A 24,140-nucleotide genomic window follows, 5' to 3' on the forward strand; every position below is an offset into this window, starting at 1 on the left:
GCATGAACTGTGACATTTTTTTTAAATTTGTCCCGAACTCGTCCCGAGCCCTCATAATACTTCTATAACATGTACTAAAACTTCAAACAAGCAAATGTATGAATGCGGAATGAGCCTGATACTCTTCCCTTGTAAAAATATGTTTATGGGAAAAATGTTTTAAAGAGAGTAAGAAAATAAATAAAAAATGGTTTTGTGCACGCTTCAGGCCCGTGTACAGCTTTGAGCGGTGCTAAAATGAAGCAGGGAGACCACCCCTCAAAACAAATGTCTCTAGTTTAGATTTTACTTCTATCTTCTATCACGCAATTAAAAAAAAATCAGTTGAAGACAATTCAACAAGGTCTGTCTATTTGCTGTGTTTACAACATAAAAAATAAATTTACTTTACAACAACAAAAAGTCAGATATGCCAGCTTTAAATTAGGTGATAGTAGTGATGTTTTTCTCAGCATGACTGAAAATACACTAGTTTTTTTTAAACTGCAAAATAGTTTAGGCTGCCAGGTCAAAACTAACTCTTTACAAGGTCTAAGTGTTGCTTGCCTCAAATATAAAAACAATGTATTCTTATTTAGAGATTATATGTGTCATTTTATGTCTAATCTCAATGGGACTTTCCTGGTTAAATGAACTCATGTGTATTCAAAATAAAGAATTCAGTATGGCACATAAACAGAGTCTTCCGGAAAAAAATCTGTGAAACATCAGCCATCCAATTCCAGAGATATTCAACTGTATCATTTCAATGGACACTGTTTTTATGTATAATCCTGATTGAGTATTCTTGTTGGATTTTAGCTGGAGTTTGGCATCTTTTGCCTGGTGGCTGCCTGCAATATCTGCACCTGGTATGTGTTACCTCCTACTCTACAATTTAGATGAATTTCAGTTTAACATCTCATCATCTTGCCCTGTGAAGAAGAGAAGAGTGTATTTTTTCTTCTAGAAACGGCTCTTGATCCAGAAATGGATCTGCACAGGCATATATCGGTGGACTCCGTTTCAGCATCTGCTACTAGATAAATGGGAGATAAACATTCAAAGCACGATGATGCGTTTCAGTTAAATTATTTATTCTGAATTGTCAGCAATAGCAATATAAAAATATACAATGGTCACTTAAAATAACTTAACATGCTATTACCATTAAAATAGTTTTATATCCAACAATGCAAAAATGAGACGCTAAAACTGTTAAGACAGAAAAATTCAACACATGTAGTCCACATTCAAGGGGCTTGCCTCTATTTGAATAAACCACACGCTGTGCCATTTCCTCAAAAATGTCCAGAATAAACTGCAATCCCAATGTGTATGCAAACCTCAAAATGTGTATTCCAGGAATTGACCAAACGTATTCTATTGTAGCCTTTGAAAAATGATGAACTGTACAAAATAACTACATTTTTCATTTGTTTCTCTTGTAGATCTTTTTGGCAAAATTAAGAAAAACTGAGTGTGGAAGTTTTTCCGCGTGACGGGCGATGAGCTTTTGCAGACGCTGGTAGCTTTCATCTTCATATCTGTGATACAGTTCAGGCATTTGTAAAGTGTCGTACAGTGCTTTGACCTTTTCCACGCAGGCTTCCTCATGACGACCATAACACGCCTGAGGAAGAGAGGAACATTAATCAACAAATCAAAAAGCTGTAAGAGTAATGCATGGCGAAACAATAGTTATCACAATATATCAAATGTAAAAGGACAAGACCCAGCATTTAACCAAGTTAGCTTGTGTTGCTGCCAAGCTCTAATATCAGATGTGTAACTTAGATACAGTGAGTGTGCAGCGGAAAAGAAAAGATCAAATCCCTCCTCGCATCACACCTCCAGCTCTGCTCTCTGCTCAGGGGTCATAACTTCCAGCGCCGTCACCACCAGCCAGCTGCATTTGTTGTCTTGGATGTCAGTGCCGATCTTTCCGGTAACAGCAGGGTCTCCATAACAGTCTAGGTAGTCATCCTGTCAGATGAATGTTGTTACAGAGCTATATATATTTACACATGGCAGTAAAGAATATGCAACAGGAAAAGAAGAACAAGAAAAATGGGTACCTGTATTTGAAAGAATTCCCCCATCTCAAGTAAAATGTGCTTTGCGTTATTATGCTCCTCTTCACTGGTAAATCCAGCCTAAAGAGGACAATAATATTAACCTCAACAGGTCATTTCTTCTCATTGACAAAATAATAATACTTTTCAGTTTGAACATTATGACATGTTTATAGCAAGTGATAGCCTGAACGTTTAAATGTTTTACAAATCAGTGTTCATTTTGACAACATATTTTAATTTAGTTTTAGTCTTAGTCTTTTGACGAAAATGTAATTCGATTTTAGTCTAGTTTTAGTCAAAGAAATATCTTAAATTTTAGTCAAATTTTAGTCGACTAAAATTGCAAGTAAATTTAGTCGACTAAATTTAAGACGAATTTAGTCGCCTTTGCATTGAGAATATTCATTATAATCAGATTTAATCTTGTTCCTCTGCTTCATGGAGCTGCTCCACATGAATAAAGCTCAGAGCTGATCCTTCAGACGGTCAATAGAAGTTTGGATGATTTTAGTCTCTCCCTTTCATTTTTATTTAGTCTTATTTTAGTCGACTAAAATATCTGGACATTTTAGTCATAGTTTTAGTTTCATGAAAAACTTTTAATCTAGTTTTAGTCCAATTTTAGTCGTCAAAAATATCACTTTGACTAAAATTAAGACTAAATATTTTAGTTGACGAAATTAACACTGTTACAAAAGTAATAAACTCCTTATAATTAACCACCTGGGTCTGAAGTTTGATGTAACATATGTATAAATAATAATATTTTATCTAAAGTCCCTCCCTTTGCTGATCTCAGCAGCTAATCAGAATCCCAGAATCCCCACTTTGACCAATGAGACGAGTTTTCCTGTGAACCGGCCTGTCATCCAGGAGGAGGAGGAGAAGGAGCTTGATCATTTGCGTTTGCAAGTTTGTTCTCGCTCTCATCATTTTGTAAACGAGGAGCGGCTTTCTGGTCCAATCAGGGGGGGGGGATCCTGATTGGTTACTGTGAAATTTCACTCTCCTCACCTTTTTTTTTCAATCTTATAGACTATTGCTTTAACTTCTTGATCCCTGCCTTAACCAAGTGCATTTTCTCCAGTTTGACTTTACCCACATCTCAGAGGTTACAAGCTATAGGCCAGTGTAACACCTCATTTGAAAGCTAAGACCGCCAAAACTCATCATCTTTTTCCTTGCATTGTCACTTTTTAAAAACATTTTCATGTGTCTTTGTTGGGTTTATGCCACACATTTTTGTCACATTTCCATCACTTTTTTGTCAATTTTGTGTCACGTTTTGGTCACTTTTCCATCGCTATTTTATTTTCATGTTTTCGCCTAATTTTTTAAGGCTTTTTTTCAGAAGCTTTGAGATTTGGGTATCGGCTAAACTGGAGAAAACGTGCTCAGTTCAGGTGGGGCTTAAAAAATGGAATGAGTGTAGACAAAACACCAAAACTCACCATGTACATAGCTGCAGCCACTGGCAGATAAAATGAATAGAATGCAGTCTTATATTTCACAATAGCTCTATATCTGAAAAAGAAAAAGCAGTCCTGATAACAGAGTCCACTAAGCACACATAGATTTTGCTGCAGGAGCTAATCTTACCTCTCAATAGTGAATCTGTTGAGGTCAATGTGACCCGGAGGGGCCGTCATCAGGTCCAGAGCTTGACCGAGCTCTGTCTGGAAAGATGTCTGAACACAAAGATTAACAGATGTGTTTTCATGCATAGTCAGATTATATTACAAACATGTGCATCATACCTCTGTGAACAGCTCAAGGAGGTTAACATAGTAAGGCTGGTCCCTGCAGTGTTTTCTAAGAAGTCTGTAGATCGACGCCTCCAAAAGGAATCCATCATTAATGGCATCAAGACCAATGCCATCCTTTAACAGAAAACAAGTGTGTGATGACAAACATATGGTTAAACAACTGCGGGAACAAAAAAGGCCTAAATAATAAACACTGACCTTTTTGTACCAGCAGGGTTGTCCTCTCCGAGTGACAGATCCATCCATAATATCATCAGCCACAAGGAAAAAAGCCTGGAGCTACAATCAGAAGAATACTGTGTTATTCATGGCTGGACCAGGTTATTATGTTCATGGGTTCATCAGATGCATTATACTCACAAGTTCTATGCACCATCCCACCAGCAGGGCCCGCTGTACTACGTCCTGCCTGAGCTCAGTGGGCGGGACAAGCTCCCTTAACGAGCCAATCACCGACAGCCCTCGGTTCCTCTTCCCTCCGTGAACATTATACAGTAAAACCTGCATGAACGAAATTTTAGTGCACTAGTAATAAGCAGGATGAATGTCTACAGGCTCCCACACAACACGCGCACCTCCCGTAGCCTCTGAAGCGCATCCGCGAGCACCGGGTCCGTGAAGTCTCTCTCTGTCAGCTCGGTCACCATCTCCTCGAACTGAGCTTCAAACAGCTGAGGGTCTGACAGTAGCGCCTTTTTGCTCTGTGTCCCGTTGCAAACCCGGTCTCCCTGAAAGGACGAGGAGTGCAACACAAATGTCCGCTTTAGTTTGGAGTGCTGGGTGGCCCACCGCACGCTTTTACGCACGGTTTTGATCAAAAGTCCTCTCATGCCTGCGCAGCAACAACAACAACCATCCCCAAACGAGTGCAGCCTTGTTCTGTCAGAGTTGTAGACTAAGTTACCATTACCTACTTTAATGCTCCATTACAGCTATAGGTTTAAATACACGGATGATCAGCAGGAACGCTTTGCAAGAGGCGCATTAGTATAAGCACAATAGAGCCCCAGTAAGTAAAATCCAGGTAAAATCGCATTAGCTAGCATTCTGTCACTTACACCAACTGTTAGTATGAGGATAAACATTATAAAATCATTACACATTTTCCTTAGCTTTTCTATGATGCTCACTCCTCACCATAGTTGTTGTTATCCTCTTCTTCCGCCTCGTTAAATATATAAATGTTAATATAACTCTCCCCTCTCGCGCGTCTTGCTATCAAACCGAAAGTCTGTGAACGGCTCCAAAAACCAGGACGTGCAAGTTGTAGTCCACGTGCCCGTAGAGCCCCTCTTTATTGAAAACAAGTTGACTAAATTTCCCAGGATGCTGTGCGAATGGTACAATGGGTGGGACTTTGAAGGCTCCATCTGACATCCAGCGATTCTACTGGGCAGGGGCATCGCACCAGGATGGGCTTTCACAGCGAACTGCCAATGGGAAACAGTCAGGGGCTGGGCGAGAGTGGAGTGAAATCCGTGGTGAGAACCTAGATGAGCGTGTGTTTCAATGTGAAGAAATCAGGCAAAGTTTAAATATAGCCACGTAAATTCATTTAAAGGCAAATTCAATAAAGTCAGTTTATTTTAATATTGTGAAATACATCATTTGCATTTAACCATGGTTCATCAACATGTATTTATACATTTACAGTTTTAGTCTTACATTTGAGCCTGTCATACCGATATATATTTATATAAATAATATTTTTGCAAGACAGGAGGTAGAAACACATCTCAGTGCCCATTTATGAGTCAATGTCTTTACAATAATCTGCCTTAGTCTGCACACTGAACATTCTGCAGAAAACATCTCATAGACACAAGATACTGCGGTGTTCAGTCACTGGTGCCTTCACAGCCAGGCTTGATTTGGCCAATATATCCAGAAAGGTGCAATTGTTTTTTGTGGTTATTGTCATCATTTCATTCTGAATTCAATGCAGATTTCCAGAATCCTCCGAAGATCAATGTCACCATCAAATTTTCAGGGCTCAGAATAAAATAGGTTATTTGACATTTGAAAACATGCAGGTTGGACTTTCAAAGGACCTCTTACTTACAAAGACAGGGTTCTAATGCACAAGGTATCTGGGGTTATAGCATAACATGCACCGAGGTGAAACAAACCAGCGTGTCCCAGAGAGAGCTAATCTCAAACAGAATTCTGTCTGCGCAGGATGTGTTAAAATGCTTTGTCACTCACTGATGGAAAATGCACCCGTGAAATCAGATGAGTCAAATCAACGCAACTCTAAACTGAGTTGGTGAAATGCTGTTTATTTGTACTGTCTTTTGTTCTTTGATTCTATTTTAGTTGATGCGAGTTGTTGAGGCTGGTTTGTTGAGATGCCAAAAATGGAAGACAAAACTATGTGGATTTAAAAATCATTAATCTGTGCCATGCCCTAGAAAGCAATTTAAAAGCATTCATGTACAGTGTGTAAAATTAGTCTCTTAAGTGAAAAGACGATGCAGATGTCGAGGAACTAAAGAGACAGATAAACCTTCTTCTGGTTTTATCTTCATCCAAAGAACAGCGACCAAAACGCTCTGATGTGCATATCCAGTGATTTCAGAGTAATGATGTGTGGCTGTTGTCACTACAATATTAAAGCACCACTTCATAAGGCTGATTGCTTTAGAAAAGTGACGGGGGACGGCAGCCTTGACTTTGCAAACAGTATTTTTTTTTTCCTTTCATTGGAACTCTGTCCTTCCCCGTCGCTCCGCTCGCACACTCCCTTATAGCACAGACTCCGAGTACAGGGCTCCGGACGACCCGTGAGGAGTCACTAGTCGTCGCAGGGAGGAGGAGGAGCTTAGGTCTCCACAGCTGCGAAGGTGAATTCCCTCCAGGGCACGGCTGCTGTAGGAGCGGTTGTGCCGACTGTCACTGTGGGAGTGATGGTGGCCGCGGTGAGGAGGCTGGTGGTAGTTGGGATGAGCTCGGGTGTTGTTCCAAGGAGCTCTCAATACCTGGAAGAAGAGAGTTGGTCAGTGTTTAAATGAAAACCCCATGAGAGACTCGTATGACAGGACAAAGCATCCAACAAACAGTTATTAAATGCAACAGTCCTTGATTACTGCACTGAATTTTCATTTTCTTTCATAAACAGTAAATCTCCCATAGTCATACAGGCTCTTCCCTTTCATCGAGATCATTTTAAAATCCTAGAGCGTGAATGAAACTCATGGGCTTACTTGTTCTGGACCAGTTCCCTCGGACAGGCCCCTCCTCTTTGGTCCTTGTGGGTTACTCACAGCATGGTCAGTGGAGGGCGCTAGGTTGCGTTTAGAGCGTTGAAGGAAGCGGGCCATCAAAACTCGAGTCACCTTTTAAAGAAACATGGCTCAAATGTTAAAACAACTAACTATTCCATCCATCACTTCACGTTGTCATGCAGCAGTTACCTTAAGATCTCCTAATGAGCGGTGGCAGTCTTTAGGTAAACGGCGCGGAGAGGAGGGCGATGGTTTGGATGGGACAGGCCCTCCTGTTGATGCTGCTTTCACGCTGCCTTTTCTCGGCAAAGCAGTGGCAGGGGGCAAGGAGGTCGGCGGCAAGAGACATGCGTCAGATCCTGGAGCTGCAGAATACAAAGGAAAATATGACAATGAGCCACTATTCTTACTTTACTTTTCACAGTTTTCAAGTGATTATTGAGGTACTGCACTGTTTGAAGCACGGTTTGCTCTCATTAGACACTTTATTTTTACAGAATCTCTTCATAATGCAGTGTTTTAAAACCATTGTACTTATTTGCTGATTTATTTTTTGTTTACCTGTGTCTGTTGATGTGTGATAGGCCTCCTTACTGCTTCCAGATCCAAAATCAACTAAAGAAGGTAATAAAACGATTAAGACAAAAACTAGGATGACAGACTTTTCTTCATGAGTCATGCGAAGCCAACCTGTATCTGTGGAAGACCCAAGTCCTGGTTCACTGTGAGATCGCACAAGTCCAAGGAAACCCTCGTCCTTTCGTCTCGGGACCCCTGCATCTCCATCACCTGTCCCAGCTTGGTGCCGCGAATACTGAGGCGGGTGAGGGGGCGCCGTCCCCTCACTATGGGTCTGTTTACTGTCCGCTGGAGATGCGTGAAGAGGGGAGGTCTGTCCAGGTCCTTGAGAGGAGGGAGTGGAGGGGCGGACTAGGATCTCTGGGACAGAGGACTGGGTGATGGAAGCACCCATTGCTTCTAACTGGGAGCAGCTACTGGTCAAGGCCTGGCGATGCAAAACTGGTGACCTACAAAGGAAAACATTAAGATTGTTTTGAGTCCCTCAATGAGAAATATCACAATAGAGATCCCAGTGCACTATAGGAGCATTAACAGAGAACACTGAAACATTAATTGCTAAGCTAATACTTTGCGGGTTAGCAGGTTTGATTATGCTCCATGGAAATGATATATTGTGTAGAAGTCATTACAGTACATACATTATGGCATCCTTTGCTCTTTGAGACCATTTAAATTTTGACTTGATTGTGCATAATCTTGCTGCCTCAATCATTAATTCCAAATACTACCGATATGTGATGGTCGCCGTGCTGGGTGAGGAGCACGAGTTGGACCTCTCTGATCTGAGGAATTTTCTTGCTCGGGGTCCTCCTGCCAGTGGACTCTCTGGCGTTTGTGAGGATGGTCCACGAAAGCTGATGTAGGTGCTCCCATCCCCCGTGTCCCCCTCACTGGTGCTCCTTCCGCCCCGTGCTCCGTGGCTCCTCAGGCCCACCTCCATGAGGCAAGAGTCCTCCGAGGGGGAGGAGTCATCGGGAATATCCACAATCTCAGACATCAGCAGAGATCCACTGTCCATGGACACTTCAATAGAAAATACATACAAACTTTTGAACAAGTACTACCGAAGAAATAAATACCCAGTGTACCACCAGATCTATGACACCAGGGCTGAAAGTGGGTTAAATTTGATCTAAAATGCAACTTAATCCACAACCCCTCTTAACACAAACACATTTATATCTACAATAAATAGTCTGCTTAATCTAATCTCGCAATCAGAGAGACAGTGATTAGTTTCCTACCTTCACCACTAAAGGCTGCGGAAGTCGCCCTCTCTCCTGAAATCTCCGCGCCATTTGCTTCAAACATTGTTCCCTTAAAAGGAATAAAAGGCTACCAATCAGAACGACACTTTTTATGTGACAGAACTCATGCAAATCTTGACCAACCTGGCTGGCAGCTCTCTGTCCCATCACAGCTTCGTAAGGAGGAGGGCAGTCCGTAGGGTAGAGAGGGACCGGGCTCTCCATAGAGCCATTATAAGTGATGCTTCAAATCAATACAAATGAATAAATCTTGGGTCAGCAAGAAGTGGGTTTATGCAAAATCCAGTGAAGTGACTGTAGGAGGTACCTCTGTGCATCTGTCTCCGAGCTGCAGGTGTATTCGGGGGGATAGTACGGTGGTGGGGGGATTGGAGGAACAAACTCCTCAAAGTCCATGATGTTGGTGAGGAAGGCATCCTGGGGAGTGGTGCATTCTGGGTTGACAGAACGAGTACGATGTGGGGCCAACTGTAAATAATAAACATGAGATGTGTGAACAAAATAAAATACATGTGTTAAGAGCTACAGAATACATTAGGAGCTAATCTTACTAGGTGCACGAGGTCCAGAGAGAATATGTGTATACTGCAGGTCACAGTGGACAGCGTGCAGATGATAGTGGAGAGAATACTGAGGCCACATGCACTAAACAAAAGGTCCTGCCGACACAAACATATAGGAGGTTAATGCTAGTCGGTCAAATAGATATCAAAAAAGCATGTTAAAGGGAATAAATAAATAAGTCACTTTGAGCTGATGTCGCACTGAGTGACAGTCTGCATTGAGATACAGCACCAGAGTCTCCTCTTCCGTGATGGAGCAGGAGTGAGAAGGTGCACAGCAGACACACAGACCGTTCTCCACCTGCAATGAGCACAAAATGCATCGCTGACTATTCTGGGCATGTTCTTTGTTTTTTGGGTTGTGGTTTCATTTTAATGTGCAGATGTTTGTACCTGGCAGGTGAGCATGTTCTTAACCATCTGTGCGTTCTGACAGGACAGCATCGAGCCGGCCAGACTGAGGATCACACAAACGGCGGACAGCAGCATGAAGAGAGACACCTGTGGAGAAAACAGTCATTTGATGAGGACATTTATACAGTCATTTGAACTAGTTTAAAGTTTACCACTATAGTACCACTAAAGTGAGGGGTCTCCTCCAAGAGATAATTCCAACAATTCCTGATGCAACGACCTGAAAGAGAAATAGTCATTACAATTTTATTAATGCCCTTTGCTGAGTTTGTTGGTCATTATGATACTTACAAAAAAGCCCGCCCAGAAGGGGCAGGACTGCCTGACGCGAGCAGAGGAGGTAAAGGCCATGCTGGTGAAGGAGAAGGCCAACACCATGGCGCCCAGGCCCAGGTGGCACAGTCCCAGGTAAAGCAGCAGGCGAGCACTGCCCCTAGCAGACATGCCCCTCCTGCTGTCGGACCATCCTCTGGAGCCAGAGGCCACACTGCTGGAGTCAGAGGGGGAAGGCATGCTGGAGGAGGCTTTAGCTAAAGTACTGAGAGGTCACTGGCAGATGAAGTGTTGGCACAGAGCTCTACTCAGTCACTTATGCATCAGACTGCCCACTGGGTGCCATAAGTTCCCCGCAATGCTCCATGAAGTATTCTCAGGCAGCCAGTCCAAGAACACAGTCAGCAAAAAGTTTAGGCATAAGCAACCACTAAGCTGTGCTCACCAAATCAGATGCAAATGCCAATATACTGATTATGACCCCAAGCAGTTCACAGGTCATGATATTAGCATATTGTGTTGATCATTACGGGTGCTACAGTTAACAAGGGACACAAAAGACAACAGTGCTTCTATCGTGGTGTCAGCTGGTATGTTTTTCTGCTACCATCTTCCCATCCAGTGGTTCCATTTCACTCCTCCAAGCCGTGGCATTGCGGTAATGCCAGGACTAGGCCGCAGCTTCTGCAGCATTCCGGCGCTGACGATCATGATTTGTTCTCTCAGGGTTCCACTGATCCACAGCGAAAGATCCGTCTCTCAGTCAGGAGTGACTGCTGTCACGAAGAGCGCCATCCAAACATGCGCTGCGGCTCTCTCGCTCTCTCTCTCTCTCTCGCTCCCCCGAGATGTTTAGCGTCCTGTCGTTTAAAACGAAAACTGTGGGTCCCGGACCGCATCGGCACGATATTTTGGCTCGTTGAATAAATCACATTTACTTGATCATCAGAGGCAAAACTGAAAGTTAATAAAAACTAAAAGATTATTACAGGTTATCATTGGCGAGGTTTCACAATAATCCGTTTAACAATCGAGACACCCCCTCTTCACTGCCTCTCCCTGCAGTCACGCGGGTATCCCGTTCAACCCGTGTTACTGTAGCCGATGTGTGTAAGCTATACTACATCCCACAGGCTCACCATACAGTCTCCTTACTCACGTGACCCCAAAACAACGTCCTCTATCAGCAAACAAATCACAGATCTAAAGTCCACCCGTCGTAACATTTTATCCATTTTCTTAGCCGTCGACTGTTGTCTGAACCATCCGAAGCTGTCAAAGCAGTGTATCGTGTTTGCAAACTGAAACCTGCCCTGCGTGATGACAAGGCACGCACAACGTGGAGGCCGCGAAGATGCGGCACAGCGTGCGCACCGTCGTGGTGCTGATGCTGCGGGAGGGGTGGTTGCCTAGCAACGCCCCCGGCTCAGCGTTGCAGGGTTAAAATATAAAAACCATGATACACGCCGAAGATGTGGGAGGCACTGGTCAGGAGAGAAAAAAACTGTTTGTTGTGTGAAATACAAAAGAACATAGACTGTTGTTTATCCAAAAGGCAAGCTTTACTTTACAACGTTTAATTCAGCAGGTGTGTGACATGTGCGGCTACACACACGCAGGTTGAAATAACAAATGAACACATGCACAATAGTGAACTTATCATAATCTGTTTCTGTTATAAATTGTAAACCTTCAAGCAGATGTTGCACTAATTACATCATCAAAAGCAATTCTCTTAAATGGAAATACCAAGTACATCAGAGCGCTGCCTACCCGTTGTCAACATCCTTTATCCATTTTACCGCTTATTCTTCACACTCCCACTCATCTCACATTTCACACATCTCTGCCCTGTCTCCTACTTTCTCTGCATATTCAATATACACTGCTGAGTTATTGGATTAGGCATGTATTTAGTTGTCTATAGTATTTTCAATTGTACTACATCAGGCATATGAGTTCCTTTTGCCGCTGCTTAGAGGTTTATTTCATTTGGCTAGGTTACCAATACAATCAGAAACAATGACTGAAATTATTTCCCACCTCCCTTTGTTGTAAACCTTGACTGTCTCAAATGTGAACGTGAACCATATACTTTTTTTTTTTTTACATTTTTATGCGTAGCCACCAGATGGAGCCAAACGCGTGATGTATATTTTTTAAGCAAAAGTGGAGTGTCCTTAATGCAATAGTTGAATGAGCATCTAAAGAAGAACACATTTAGATGATTTTTTCTCTGTGCTGCTGGTGATCTTGACCTCCCGACCGGTACCACCCTGTCACAAAAAGAAGGAAAAGGCGTTATTCAACTCTCATATTATTATTTTTAATTTCATGGTGTTGATCTTACTGGTTTCTTGCTGGACTTCTGTAGAATATCGCTTGCCAAAGCCAAAAAGGACTGCAAATTTACAAAAGCACAACATGTGTAATTGACTTTAATATAGCTAATGTTGTTGAATGAAGAAGTTAAAAGAGTATATTTTGTTTACCTCATCTACATTGATACTAGACTTTGCACTCGTCTCAAAAAAACGGATGCCGTGATCATTTGCCAACTGTTGATGCAAAACAGTAGTTAACATATAAGTGCATATTGACTATAAGTATAAATAAGTGTTTCTTTTAAATGGTAAATCAACCCCAAAGTAATTGTTGTACCTTTTCCCCCGTCTCCTTGGGCACTTTTCGTTTCGCTTCAATGTCACATTTATTTCCGAGCAACATCTGACTGACTCCAGCAGATGCATTCTGGAAAATAGAGGTACTTCCTTTATTGTCTTTGAGGTCACTGGAACAATAATCTCTTATAATAATAGTCTTAACAATGGGGCTGACAGATACAGGCATGACAAACAGACTTGAACCAGCCGAAAGGGAAACTTTAGATCAGTGCTTTCAAACCAGGGGGACCCTTGGGGGTACTTGGAACTAGGTGAGACTGAATACTATCAGAACATTACTTTATAGAGTAAAAGCTATTGAAACATTTAGCAGTAAAATATATGGTTTTGAGAGTATTATAGCTTTACTTTGAACACACAACATTGTCTTTTGACTTATTAATAGCACTTTTAAGTGATCATTTTATAAATACACTGCGATATCCTTCAGGGGAAAGCAGAGTATCACTTAAAGGAACAGGCCACTGTTTTTACATACTGAGATACGTTCTTACCTGAGCTCAGACGTGTTGATGCGGACCTGTCTGGTCTTTGTGCGTGCGCTCGGTCACGCACAACAACCAAAGATGTTGTTAGCATTTAGCCTCTTCCAGCATATTCCTATAGCTCCAAACGGGGGTGAAGTTGGAAGACAGGTATGCATGAACTCGTCTAAGCTCAGGTAAGAACATATCTCAGTATGTAAAAAACGGTTTCCATTAAAGGAACAGGCCACCGTTTAAGGAATAAGGAAAACATGGAAGAGCTTGGTAGCTTCTATCTTCTCCTCGTTTGGAGCTATAGTGGAGAGGGGGAGAGGCTAAATGCTAACTCCGTCTGTGCTGTGGTTACGTGATTGAAGGTACGGGTGAAAACCAGACAGGTACAAAAGAACTCGTCTAAGCTCAACATATCTCAGTATGTAAAAATGGTGGCCTGTTCCTTTAATGGAAACTGTTTTTACATACTGAGATATGTTCTTACCTGAGCTTAGACGAGTTGATACGTACCTGTCTTCCAACTTCACCCCCGTTTGGAGCTATAGGAATATGCTGGAAGAGGCTAAATGCTAACAACATCTTTGGTCGTTGTGCGTGACTGAGCGCATGCACAAAGACCAGACAGGTACGTATCAAATGTTACACTACAAAAGTATAATTACACAAATTAAACAATGTGAATTGTCTAAGTGGATAAGAAGGGGAACAATATTGTAAGGCGTAATAATACCAGGAGTAGTTCGAAGTCCGCACAGTAAAGTGAAGATTACAGCGCGGATTTCGAACTACTCCTGGTATTATTACGCCTTACAATATAGTTCCCCTTCTTATCCACTTAAATAATTCACATTGTTTAATTTTGTGTGATTATACTTTGTAGTGTAACACTTCACGTAACCATATTTAAAAAGGGAAAACATGGAAGATCTTGGTAGCTTCTATCTTCACCTCATTCGGAGCTATAGTGGAGAAGAGGAGAGGCTAAATGCTAACGCCGTCTGTGCCGTGTTTACGTGATAGAAGGTGAAAACCAGACCAGGTACAAAAGAACTCGTCTCAGCTCAGGTAAGAACATATCTCAGTATGTAAAAACGGTGGCCTGTTCCTTTAAGGGTCCATGAGAAAAAAAACGTTTGGGAACCACTACTTTCGGTCCACAAACTGAGAATAAAACTCACCAACTTAGAAAATAAATATTCTGAAAAAAATAAAAATAAGATAAACCATACATTTCATATTTTATCAATGGGGATAAAAAAGTACTTGACTAAAATAAGTCACATTTGTGTTAAAGTAACTCCTCTGAACACAAAAGTGCTGAGGTTTGAGCCTCCATTAGTAACTACTGGAAGCACTATCAACCTCCTTCCAGTAAAACGCAGGGGGAAGTTAAAAATTAGTCACCCATTGGGCAAGAGGAACTTTTTGTGTAGTTTAGCTGCTTAGGCTTTGTAAATGCTCTCACTTCTTTGATGCTCTTCATCCAGTTCTGAATGTTTTCATACGATTTCTCGTCTGTGATGTCATACACCAGGATAATGCCCTGTGTGGAAACAGAGCGGGGGGTAGTTATAGGTACAGCACACAAAAGCCCCAGTGATGTCAGTCCAATTATCCCTTTGACTTGATCTCTGGGCATCCTGTACCCACCATGGCCCCCCTGTAGTAGGCTGTTGTTATGGTCTTAAACCTCTCCTGACCCGCTGTGTCCCTGAAGAAAGCACACACACATTTAGATGCATAAAAGAGACAAGAAATCACTTCCATATGACGTGACGTGGCCTTAAAGGAAGTAAGGGATGAATGAATAAAAGCATTTCACTAAGATACTGACTATTTTTAAATTTATAGTATATAAGCTTTTATAAAAGTTAACATAGGGTCTTAATATAGGATCAACAAACAGTGCCGTAGGTGGTAGAGTAACTGTGAGTTTCCATTGTGTCCTTTGGCAAGATTCCTTATCCACCTTGCCAATGATTTATTTATTTTTATTTCCTTGTAGGGAAAGTTAACCTGACAGGATCAAGGCCCAGGGGCCCATCTCAAGATCTTTACCAATTTATAAGTAGTATTAATTCATAGTACAAACATTTAGAGGAAGGACTGTGTGGGCTTACCAGACTTGCAGTTTCACTTTCTTCCCATCTACATCAATGGTTTTTACTTTGAAGTCGATGCCTAAAGGAAACATAAAGGGGAAATAGGAAGGGCGTGAGAAACTTTAACACTATAAATATGTTCCATAAACCCACCCGCCAAACTCAACACTTGCCCCATTCATATAAATATAGGTCACCCCCTGGCCCATATATGGGGTTTTCTGCCTTCGTCCCCTCTATTTTTTAAAGGCTTAATTTTAGACTGGTTTAGTTTTGCTGTTTATGTGGCTCTTGTTTATTCTTCTGGATAAATAATACGTGGAGACAACCTCAGAGCAGACATCTGAAGTGGAGGAGGGAGCCCTGTGTAGCAGCCGTCAGGGCTGTATTTCACTGTTTTCATCCTGGTCTAGTCTTTGTTATCTTCTATCAAGAACATATTTTGTCCGTGGTTTAGTCTTAAGTCCTAGTTCAGATCGAATAGGTCATATTTTGTCCCTTGATTTGTCCCTATTTGAGTCCTGGTTTAACCCAGTTTTAGCTTTTACATTCATAGTAAACCGAAACAACTTCTATGGCGCTTTTCAACCAAGCATGCCATAGTCTACTGGAAGCACTGAGATGGTTAAGAGAGATAGGAATGAGGGTGGGTGGACCCTCTCACAGCCAAGAGAGGAATGAGATCACAGGGAGAGATGGGGGAGAGAGATCTAGGGAAGATTGTCCAGGCACTGCAAGGGGGAAAAAAAGAAGTTGACTTGGTAGGAGACATTAAGAGTGGATAATGTGGAAGACTGAGCGCGCAATGACTAGTTGAGACATGACAGTAGTCAAAGAAAGCAAACCAGTTAGTTTGCCAGTTTCCTCGGCAAACATGACACACTGAAATATGGCAAATATCTGGTCTAGTTGACACTTCAAAAGGCATTCATTGAATACCCTAAAGCGCTATAACGCAGTCACAACACTATTACGTACCAATTGTCGAAATGTACGTAGAGTTGAAGTTATCCTCAGCAAAACGAATGATAAGGCATGTTTTACCCACTCCGCTGTCTCCGATGAGCAAGAGTTTGTAAAGAAAATCGTACTTTTTTGCCATGACAGTTTAAACAAAGTTCAGGACTACTTGGAAAAGTTGTCTGTCACATAAACCGGAGTCTTCTTGGCTGCAGTATCCTTTCTGCTGAGTTTAAAGGCCTCTTGCAGCTGACAAATTCCCTTTTTTCCCCCCTTGTCACCGGTAAATTCCGATCCCCCTCAATGCCTGCGCGCTGTGTTTGTGGATCGGTCTGTGTAAAAACTCCAACACATCCAAAATGCGCATAGACAACAACACGGATACGTCCTCTGCGTCAAGTATGGACACAAAGAATAGTATTTTGCTCTCCTATGATACTCCGAATTGTCCAGTTTACAAACATTCCGGATTGCTACGTGTTTTTTCAGCCTCCAAAAAAAAACTTTGCTCCCACCCGGATCCGCTGGAAGTCTACGTAGCGGGGAAGGACAAGCTGCGGGAACACTAAGCGGACGCTAGATGGCACTGTTTCATAATTTTTGCGTACACACATGTTTGCTGTTAGTATTTGTCAACAAAAAATAATTGCTTTGTAACTTGTACGTTTTGCACGTTTTGAATTTATATTTCATACCTAATAAGGAGGCGACATTGAAAAAAGGTTTATTGTATTAGCAGAAATTAATTATTAGTTAAAAAATAAAAAGTTAATTTAAGCGAATAAAGTGTAAGCTTACAAACCACACTGCAGCTACTTTATGTGAAAATAAAATAGAAGTAATTAGCCAAAATATACCTTTATAAATTGCAGTTAAAATTTGTTTTCAAGCGTTGCTCCGTCAACTTCCGGTTCTCAGTGGCAGTGATTTCCGGTGACAGTCGTAACACGCAGACATGCCAGTAAGTAACAAAAACACAAAAATAGACGCAATCTATGCATGAAAAGTGATTATCTCGTAAGGTTACCCCGATGTGTATCGCTATACTTCATACCTGCTGTCTGTGCTCACGTTTTATGCGATTTTAATAACGATAAACCGTGCAGAGGCAAATGGCGAAACACGTGCTGGAAAAACTCACCACGTTGTCACTTATTTATCTAGTTTTGCGAGATTTATATTGTCTTGACAGCGTTGACAGTTGTTGTAACCATGTGAAGTCCTTTTTTGGTCTTTCGTGATGGTTTGTTATTCTTTTCATGCTAATGTCACGTGGTCAGGGAACGCGTTGTTTTATTATAGCTTCTTGATTATGAAGTGACTTGTTGAAATTTAATATGATCCCATGTATTTTGTCATTAATGCAAAACGTGTGAACTTGTTCTCTTTGTGATTTAGCTCGCAAAGGATCTCCTGAACCCGTCCCCGGAGGACGAAAAAAGGAGACACAAAAAGAAACGTCTTGTCCAATGTCCCAACTCTTATTTTATGGATGTGAAATGCCCAGGTTAGTATTGTTGTTTTTTTTGCTACTGATCATCCAAACCGATGCCAGAGCTTTTATCATGAGAGAAGGGGAAGACCAGGGGGGCTTCCTGTTTTCAGAACGGCACATGAATTCAAAAAACATTTGAATATAATGAAATACGTCTTGCTTGAATAATTTGTTGTGTCGATAGCAGACCTTATTTCTCTTACATACAGTTTTAATTATGCAAGTCATTGAGCTATAGTATCTTGAAATCATCTACCGACCCCCACTTTTTTGATATTTCAGATCTAATTTACCAACTAACAAGGACTGGCCTTGCCTTTATGTGTTGCCCTATCATTACTACCTCCAGTGATTAGGGTGTCAAATAAGGCATACAGTAAACCATGTGGCTGTGTTATTGAGTGGCAATCAGCCTCTTAAATAAACATCTGCATGGACACACCCAGCCTATGTTATCAAATGTCAATGATTCACTTTTTGCTCAGCTGTTCTCAAGGCTGTTTGTTTTTCAGGTTGCTACAAAATCACCACAGTGTTCAGTCACGCTCAGACCGTAGTGCTGTGTGTCGGCTGCTCCACAGTCCTCTGTCAGCCCACAGGGGGGAAAGCCCGCCTTACAGAAGGTACAAGCGACACGTTGTGTTCACATCATCTAAACAATACATGTCTGATTACATATAGTATTGTTGGCCGTCACCGACATCCTATACGTGCATTAGAATTCTAATTACATACTGGACTCTTCAGTTTTGATCAAGATTGGCATGAGACACTTTGGGGAGGGGGGGGGGCAATGCCATGGGAAGCACAGATACAGGTGTAGCTCACTCGTCTAATGATACAAGGGTTGTAGATCAAAGTTGTGTGGAGCTCTTTTTCCCACACTGATGCAACATGTGTATTAAGAGGGTTACACATGTCCAGGTTAAGGCATTTTTATTTATATCGCACATTTTATACACGGAGCAACTCAATGTGCCTCCAGCAGTCAGACTATGCAGACCCCTTTATACTTAACTTCATATGTCGTAATGAGTGGCTCATATTTGTCCATCTGCCTTTGTGTTGCCCTTTTCATTATTTTGTTTGTGAAAAGGGTGTCAAACAGGGCGCACAGTAAGTTTGGTAATAGATGTGTCGTTAGCTGAAAGGTATCTGCAGTGAATCTTTCGACTTCTCATCTGCCAGAACATCACATTAAAAGTTTTATCCCCTGTATGGAAGATGGCACTTTACATATTGGTGGACTCACTGGCACACTGTGGCACTTAACACATTACTGGTACACTTGAATACAGTTTACATCAGTGGAGTTTAAAAGTCGAGGTTGTTGACTGCCAATGGCAACCATGGTAACGGAAAGAGAGGGGCATTGGTGCGTTCATGGAAATTGGTATCTGGTATTTTTCTCCACTTGAAAACTATCTTCACACCTGATATAATTCAAACCGTTCTAGATATGTGATGTTATAGGCTGTGAAAATGTACAATTGTCTTGAATACTGCGTTGATGTTTAAAGTTTATTTAGATTTGGTGACTGACTATCCATTGACTATCCATTTTCCAAGATGACACTGATTGTATGTATACATACATACATACATACATACATACATACATACATACATACATACATACATACATACATACATACATACATACATACTATATTTGATTAATGTATCTAAGTGCTGAGTTTATGCTCTGTTGCTTTCTTAGGTTGTTCGTTCAGGAGAAAACAGCACTAATGTGATGAAGTGCGTTGGACATGGTGGGAGGATTGGACCATCGCTTTATGGTCATCACGCGACATTGCCATCGAGCTGAGGCTCCAAAATGGAGCGCAGGAGCATATCATGTATTCAAAGAAATACTTTTTTAAATCTGCGAAGAAGAGTGATGCCTGCAGTTCTGTCTTAATAAACAGGTTTTGTTGGGAAAATAATCTTTTCATCTTAATTATTGTCCTGTTTTTTCTGAATCTTTTTTTTTTTGTAATAAATCTTACTTCTTTATGATGAGTAGATTTAAGACCCAAAATAACCCAAAGATTGGCTTAGCTTTGAAGGGGTTTTAGTTTGTGCCATTGTCTTGGAATAGAACAGTGGTTCTCAAACTGCGGTTGGGACCCCATGAGGGTTGGTAGTTCTATGGGAGGCATGTTTTCTATGCAGTTTGAATAGAAATATGCCCTGTGGGGTCTGGGTCACCAACTGATGTTGTTCTAGGGGTCACAGCTATAAAAGGTTGAGAACCACTGGAATACGCTTTGTTGTGTAACTTTGCTTCAGCGGACTTTCTATTCAATAAGCTTCATTCTTTCACATGTAAATCACGTGCAGAAAATGTAAGTTGTTCAAAACTTAACGCTAGATATGGAGAGACATCAAACATAAGGGATCAGACTTCATAGACATTGCCGCTTGTAATGATCAAAAGCACTTATCTTTAACAAGTCAAAGGGACTGTTTTCAAAGTACATGACAACTGTTATGCTGTTCGTGTTGCTGTTTCTACCATCTAATAATTTGGTTGGTAAATGATCTCAGTGAATTAAATGTAAAGGGTTGGTAATTAAAAATAAAATCCATTTTGAAATGTAATGCAATCCTTTTGTTTTAATCATATAACAAAAGCGATAGACTTTAGCTTCTGTTACATGTGTCTTTACTTTGTCTAGAAATATTAAAATTATGTATCCTGTATCGCCTTGTGACAATAGGCTAATGTGTTTTCTTTTGGAACCTCAAAGCAGCCTCTAAATTTGTAATCTTTGAATAAGATAAATGTTGGCTTGATTCATATTAGACTGGCCTTTGCTTTTCTATTCTTGAAACCTGCCCTTTTTTTTCATCTAGACAAACTTTATGCATATTCCTCTAAGTGATTATAGTCACAGATCTGTGCACTTTGTACATGTTTATGAAAGGACTCAGTGGGTGTGTTTGCTTGATATAGTCTCATATCAAAGATGATCCTATCAGGTATTATCACAGGATAAGATGCTAAATAAACGTGCTGTTATTAATCATATTTTGCGTTAGAAATTTGGTTAATTCTGTTAAGAAAATCTTTTATATTTATGTCAATATAGTCCCTATAATCGGATATCTGACAATAAATCAGACAATCAAACGCTTCAATAATAACTAAAGATCCAAGTTGACAAGTCGTCTATAGAAAAGGTCGAGCCCACAATGTTTGTCTCTTATGGCCACAGTGATTATTATATAAATGAGTTAAATTATGTGCAGTGACCTGTGAACTTCAGTGACCTCCTCATGGCAATGACCTCTACAGAAGCCGTCCCTGAAAGAAAGAATATGGGGTGCACTTTCAGTGACCTGTGTCTAACTAATTAATTGATAATATTATGTTATTAGTTGATTATTAACAACGAGCCTGATGTTGCTGTGTATGGACCAAGTTTTATCTGAAAGATTTTGAATTAGCCATAAAGCCATAATGTTTATGGGTTTATGACTTTGTTGACATCAGTCTGCCCAGGGACTGCAGGTGGAAATTAGCACAAGTGCTATAACCTGGTACAATGCATCTCTCCCTTTGAGGTTAATGTATATTGTACACTGTCCCTGTTCAAATAAATAAATAAAATAAAATAAACTAAACATTGGTGGTGGTGGCCGACGGGGGGTGATGCCGCAGATTGGCAGCCTCGCTTCTGTCAGTCTACCCCAGGGCAGCTGTGGCTACAATAATAGCATACCACCACCAAATATGGAGTGAATGAATAATGCAATATGAAGTGTCTTTGAGTGTCCAGAAAAGGACTAAAACCAATGCATCATCATTATTATGATTATGATTATGATTACTACTATTATTATTATTATTATTGTTATTTGGAGTCTGTATAGCTGGAAACAGTATATTCCATAATGTTACACAATGTGCCTTTAAGATAATTATAATAATTCAAAGTGTAATTTTAAAGACAAACTAAATCTTGCACATATTGGAAAATTGCTAAATGTTTATTTTTTCCCCCTCACTCTTAGATGAAAAACTCGACTCCATAATTGAAAATAGCCAAGCAAAAAGGATTTCTTAACCCTACTTATTTCTGTTTTTAGGAGCAAGAAAATTAGACACTGAGGAGCCTCTCTCGTCCCCTTTGATTCCTGGGAAATGGCGCATTACCCGGCACTGGCCGCACAAACAACTTCTTGCTTTTTCTTCTTTTCTACTTTCACTTAAGTGACCGTTTGAACACGAGTGGAGGTTCTTCTTCTGTCAACACTGTCATGTTGAAAACTCCCCTTGTTCATGTTGCTGTATTATAAGTTGATGACATACACCCATCCCGCCCACCTCTGTGTGAAGAGAGTGTCAGTGTGATGGATGCTGCCCCTGAACGGCCAAGAGCATTTAAAGAAAGACAATCACTCATTTTGTCTTCGCTTCAAATGAATCTCCCCTGGCTCTGTGATCATTTCCTGCATTAATTATTTTGCCCAAGGATCTTAAATAGCCTGCCCACTCTGGGGGGACAGAGCCAAGCGTGCATTTTATGTCTCTGCCTCTCACACAGTTTATGGGCAATTCTTGTCCAGTTGAAAGAGCTGGATAATAATCTGTTATAGTAACTTTTGGCAGACACTGTACATTATACTATATTTAAATAACTGCTCTTTCTTTAGTGAAAGTTTCTTGTTTTTCCACACAGAGTTCATCTACAATTATAAACCATATTTCTTTTGAATACACTGGAAAAATGAAAATATTACTTAGAATTATTGAATTAAATGATCAGAAATCCCACTTAAAATCAAACAAATTAACTTTTACCATTGAAAAGATTTATTGATATGATAAAAAATATATGAATTAGGTTTAATCTAATCTAAGACTTGATCCAAATCTACTCTAATTTTAGATTTTATCACTTAATTTGCGTAGATTTAGGTCATTTCTTCCTTATTTTTCCAGTGTTTGTAACTTTTACAAATTTTTCATGTCAGATCACAAGCAAATCAGGCTTAAACACTCACTTCTTAGGACTTTCAGCAAGTACTGTTTCTACTTTTGCTTGAATAATTTGTGTCAGTATTATCACTACTTTACATTTAAGTAAGACATTATTTGGCTCTGAAAGGAAATTGTCAGAATACATTTTCCGATTTCTTTAAAGCAAATGTACATACAGTAGTTTTCTATTCATCCTGCCACATAATAGGCCTAGAATTCTCAAAGTTTATCCCAGAATGCTCCGAACAGATAAAAAGGTAGCACAAACACTCACAAGAATAGGCTTTGGCACTCTCTCTCTTCCTGACCTACATTCATTTTTCAAATCAGAAAGCGCTCTGCTGTGCCCAGACAAAACAAGCCGGGGTAAAGGATGAGGAGAGAAGGGAATAAATGACAAATCATTCTCGAAATGTGGCTCCCCATATGAAGTAAACTACTTTATGCAATATTCATTTATGCTAAACATCTGTGTGAATGTGCCTGGTGCATTAGTGTCTGTCCCCGTCACCCAGAACGATCCTAATTGCAGAGCTATTACTGTCGTCATTAATGGCACTCAAACGTGACAAAAACTCGACTTACATTTTTCACATTGTCTCATGAACCGCCGAATGATTCTGACTAAAGAGCATGATTTGTGTTTTTGCAATCAGCCAATCATGCTGCTTTCATAGTCTCCACGAAAACAATCAGGCCGTGTGAAGGACTGGCTGATTGCTAATCAAAGGTTTCACAAAGGCTTCCCTTCAGAGCTAGCCTGGCTAACACCAGACTAAAATCACAAGTGATATTTAGTCTGGGGACCACCAATTCATTTTCTCGTAGGAGAGGTGTGGTTTACGATCGTCCATACTCGTTTATTGGGCGATACGAAAAAAAAAAAAAAGTCTCATGCGTCTGCACGTAGCCATGGCCAATCGTATCATCGTATGAGATGACGTATGACGTACCCGCTGTAAACTTTTGAGCTAAATTATTTAGAACAAGGTCTAAAGCTTGATCAAAAAATACCATCGTGTCTGCTGCTGTCACGTTGGATCCGTAAATAAACTTTTTTTTTAATTATCCGTAAATAAACTACAAGCTTCCATATATCGAATAGCGCGTCATCGTCTTGCCGTCCCTCCTCGCTCTGTGATTGGTTCCCAAATCCACCGGGAAATTTCGGCCATGGTCCCCAGGCTGTTGTGCAGTTCGAAATAATTCGAGCGCACACAGCAGCATGGTGTTAGCCAGGTTACTTCAGAGCCGTTTCTGCAGCGAAAGGGCCCCTTGTCCAC

At 40.8% G+C, this 24,140-nt stretch overlaps 3 protein-coding genes across 5 annotated transcripts; 1 reads left to right on the forward strand and 2 right to left on the reverse strand.

Moving 5' to 3' along the window:
- Nucleotides 1-1,299: 1,299 nt before the first annotated feature.
- Nucleotides 1,300-5,102, reverse strand: fdps (farnesyl diphosphate synthase (farnesyl pyrophosphate synthetase, dimethylallyltranstransferase, geranyltranstransferase)). 2 transcript variants are annotated; one of them, XM_079561730.1, is made up of 10 exons: nt 4,961-5,102; nt 4,399-4,551; nt 4,184-4,324; nt 4,022-4,102; nt 3,815-3,937; nt 3,657-3,745; nt 3,509-3,581; nt 2,058-2,135; nt 1,831-1,965; nt 1,301-1,612 (listed from the first exon to the last, which is right to left on the reverse strand). In XM_079561730.1, the coding sequence occupies exons 1-10, from the start codon at nt 4,961-4,963 to the stop codon at nt 1,412-1,414; spliced, it is 1,077 nt and encodes a 358-aa protein (XP_079417856.1). In that variant the 5' UTR covers nt 4,964-5,102; the 3' UTR covers nt 1,301-1,411. The 2 variants fall into 2 exon arrangements, with proteins under 2 accessions (XP_079417855.1, XP_079417856.1); XM_079561729.1 differs by lacking the exon at nt 4,961-5,102 and having other exon boundaries at nt 1,300-1,612; nt 4,399-4,827.
- Nucleotides 5,103-5,409: 307 nt separating this feature from the next.
- On the reverse strand, nt 5,410-16,899 carry fam189b (family with sequence similarity 189 member B). 2 transcript variants are annotated; one of them, XM_079560742.1, is made up of 20 exons: nt 16,391-16,899; nt 15,431-15,491; nt 14,961-15,021; nt 14,776-14,853; nt 12,809-12,898; nt 12,640-12,705; nt 12,498-12,548; nt 10,038-10,094; nt 9,854-9,961; nt 9,645-9,761; nt 9,449-9,556; nt 9,205-9,365; nt 9,021-9,120; nt 8,874-8,946; nt 8,358-8,652; nt 7,738-8,075; nt 7,609-7,662; nt 7,237-7,412; nt 7,027-7,158; nt 5,410-6,801 (listed from the first exon to the last, which is right to left on the reverse strand). In XM_079560742.1, the coding sequence occupies exons 1-20, from the start codon at nt 16,512-16,514 to the stop codon at nt 6,568-6,570; spliced, it is 2,484 nt and encodes an 827-aa protein (XP_079416868.1). In that variant the 5' UTR covers nt 16,515-16,899; the 3' UTR covers nt 5,410-6,567. The 2 variants fall into 2 exon arrangements, with proteins under 2 accessions (XP_079416868.1, XP_079416867.1); XM_079560741.1 differs by lacking the exons at nt 12,498-12,548; nt 12,640-12,705; nt 12,809-12,898; ... (2 more) ...; nt 15,431-15,491; nt 16,391-16,899 and adding an exon at nt 10,166-11,494 and having other exon boundaries at nt 5,413-6,801.
- Nucleotides 16,900-17,276: 377 nt separating this feature from the next.
- rps27.2 (ribosomal protein S27 isoform 2) lies at nt 17,277-19,813 on the forward strand. The gene is made up of 4 exons (XM_079561702.1): nt 17,277-17,333; nt 17,771-17,879; nt 18,380-18,490; nt 19,588-19,813. The coding sequence occupies exons 1-4, from the start codon at nt 17,328-17,330 to the stop codon at nt 19,614-19,616; spliced, it is 255 nt and encodes an 84-aa protein (XP_079417828.1). The 5' UTR covers nt 17,277-17,327; the 3' UTR covers nt 19,617-19,813.
- Nucleotides 19,814-24,140: the final 4,327 nt, after the last annotated feature.

The sequence above is a fragment of the Gobius niger genome (assembly GCF_951799975.1).
Source record: "Gobius niger genome assembly, chromosome: 8".
NCBI classification, from domain to species: domain Eukaryota; kingdom Metazoa; phylum Chordata; class Actinopteri; order Gobiiformes; family Gobiidae; genus Gobius; species Gobius niger.

Coding starts and splice junctions, on each gene's coding strand:
- fdps (XM_079561729.1), bottom strand. CDS start 4,653: ATGAGAGGACTTTTGATCAAAACCGTGCGTAAAAGCGTGCGGTGGGCC. Junction 4,103..4,183: donor TGGGATGGTGCATAGAACTT/GTGAGTATAATG, acceptor TTCTGATTGTAG/CTCCAGGCTTTTTTCCTTGT. Junction 1,613..1,830: donor AGCAGAGAGCAGAGCTGGAG/GTGTGATGCGAG, acceptor TCTCTTCCTCAG/GCGTGTTATGGTCGTCATGA.
- fam189b (XM_079560742.1), bottom strand. CDS start 16,514: ATGGCAAAAAAGTACGATTTTCTTTACAAACTCTTGCTCATCGGAGAC. Junction 8,947..9,020: donor GACAGAGAGCTGCCAGCCAG/GTTGGTCAAGAT, acceptor ATTCCTTTTAAG/GGAACAATGTTTGAAGCAAA. Junction 8,076..8,357: donor ACGGCGACCATCACATATCG/GTAGTATTTGGA, acceptor TTTCCTTTGTAG/GTCACCAGTTTTGCATCGCC.
- rps27.2 (XM_079561702.1), top strand. Junction 17,880..18,379: donor TATGGATGTGAAATGCCCAG/GTTAGTATTGTT, acceptor TTTGTTTTTCAG/GTTGCTACAAAATCACCACA. Junction 18,491..19,587: donor GAAAGCCCGCCTTACAGAAG/GTACAAGCGACA, acceptor TTGCTTTCTTAG/GTTGTTCGTTCAGGAGAAAA.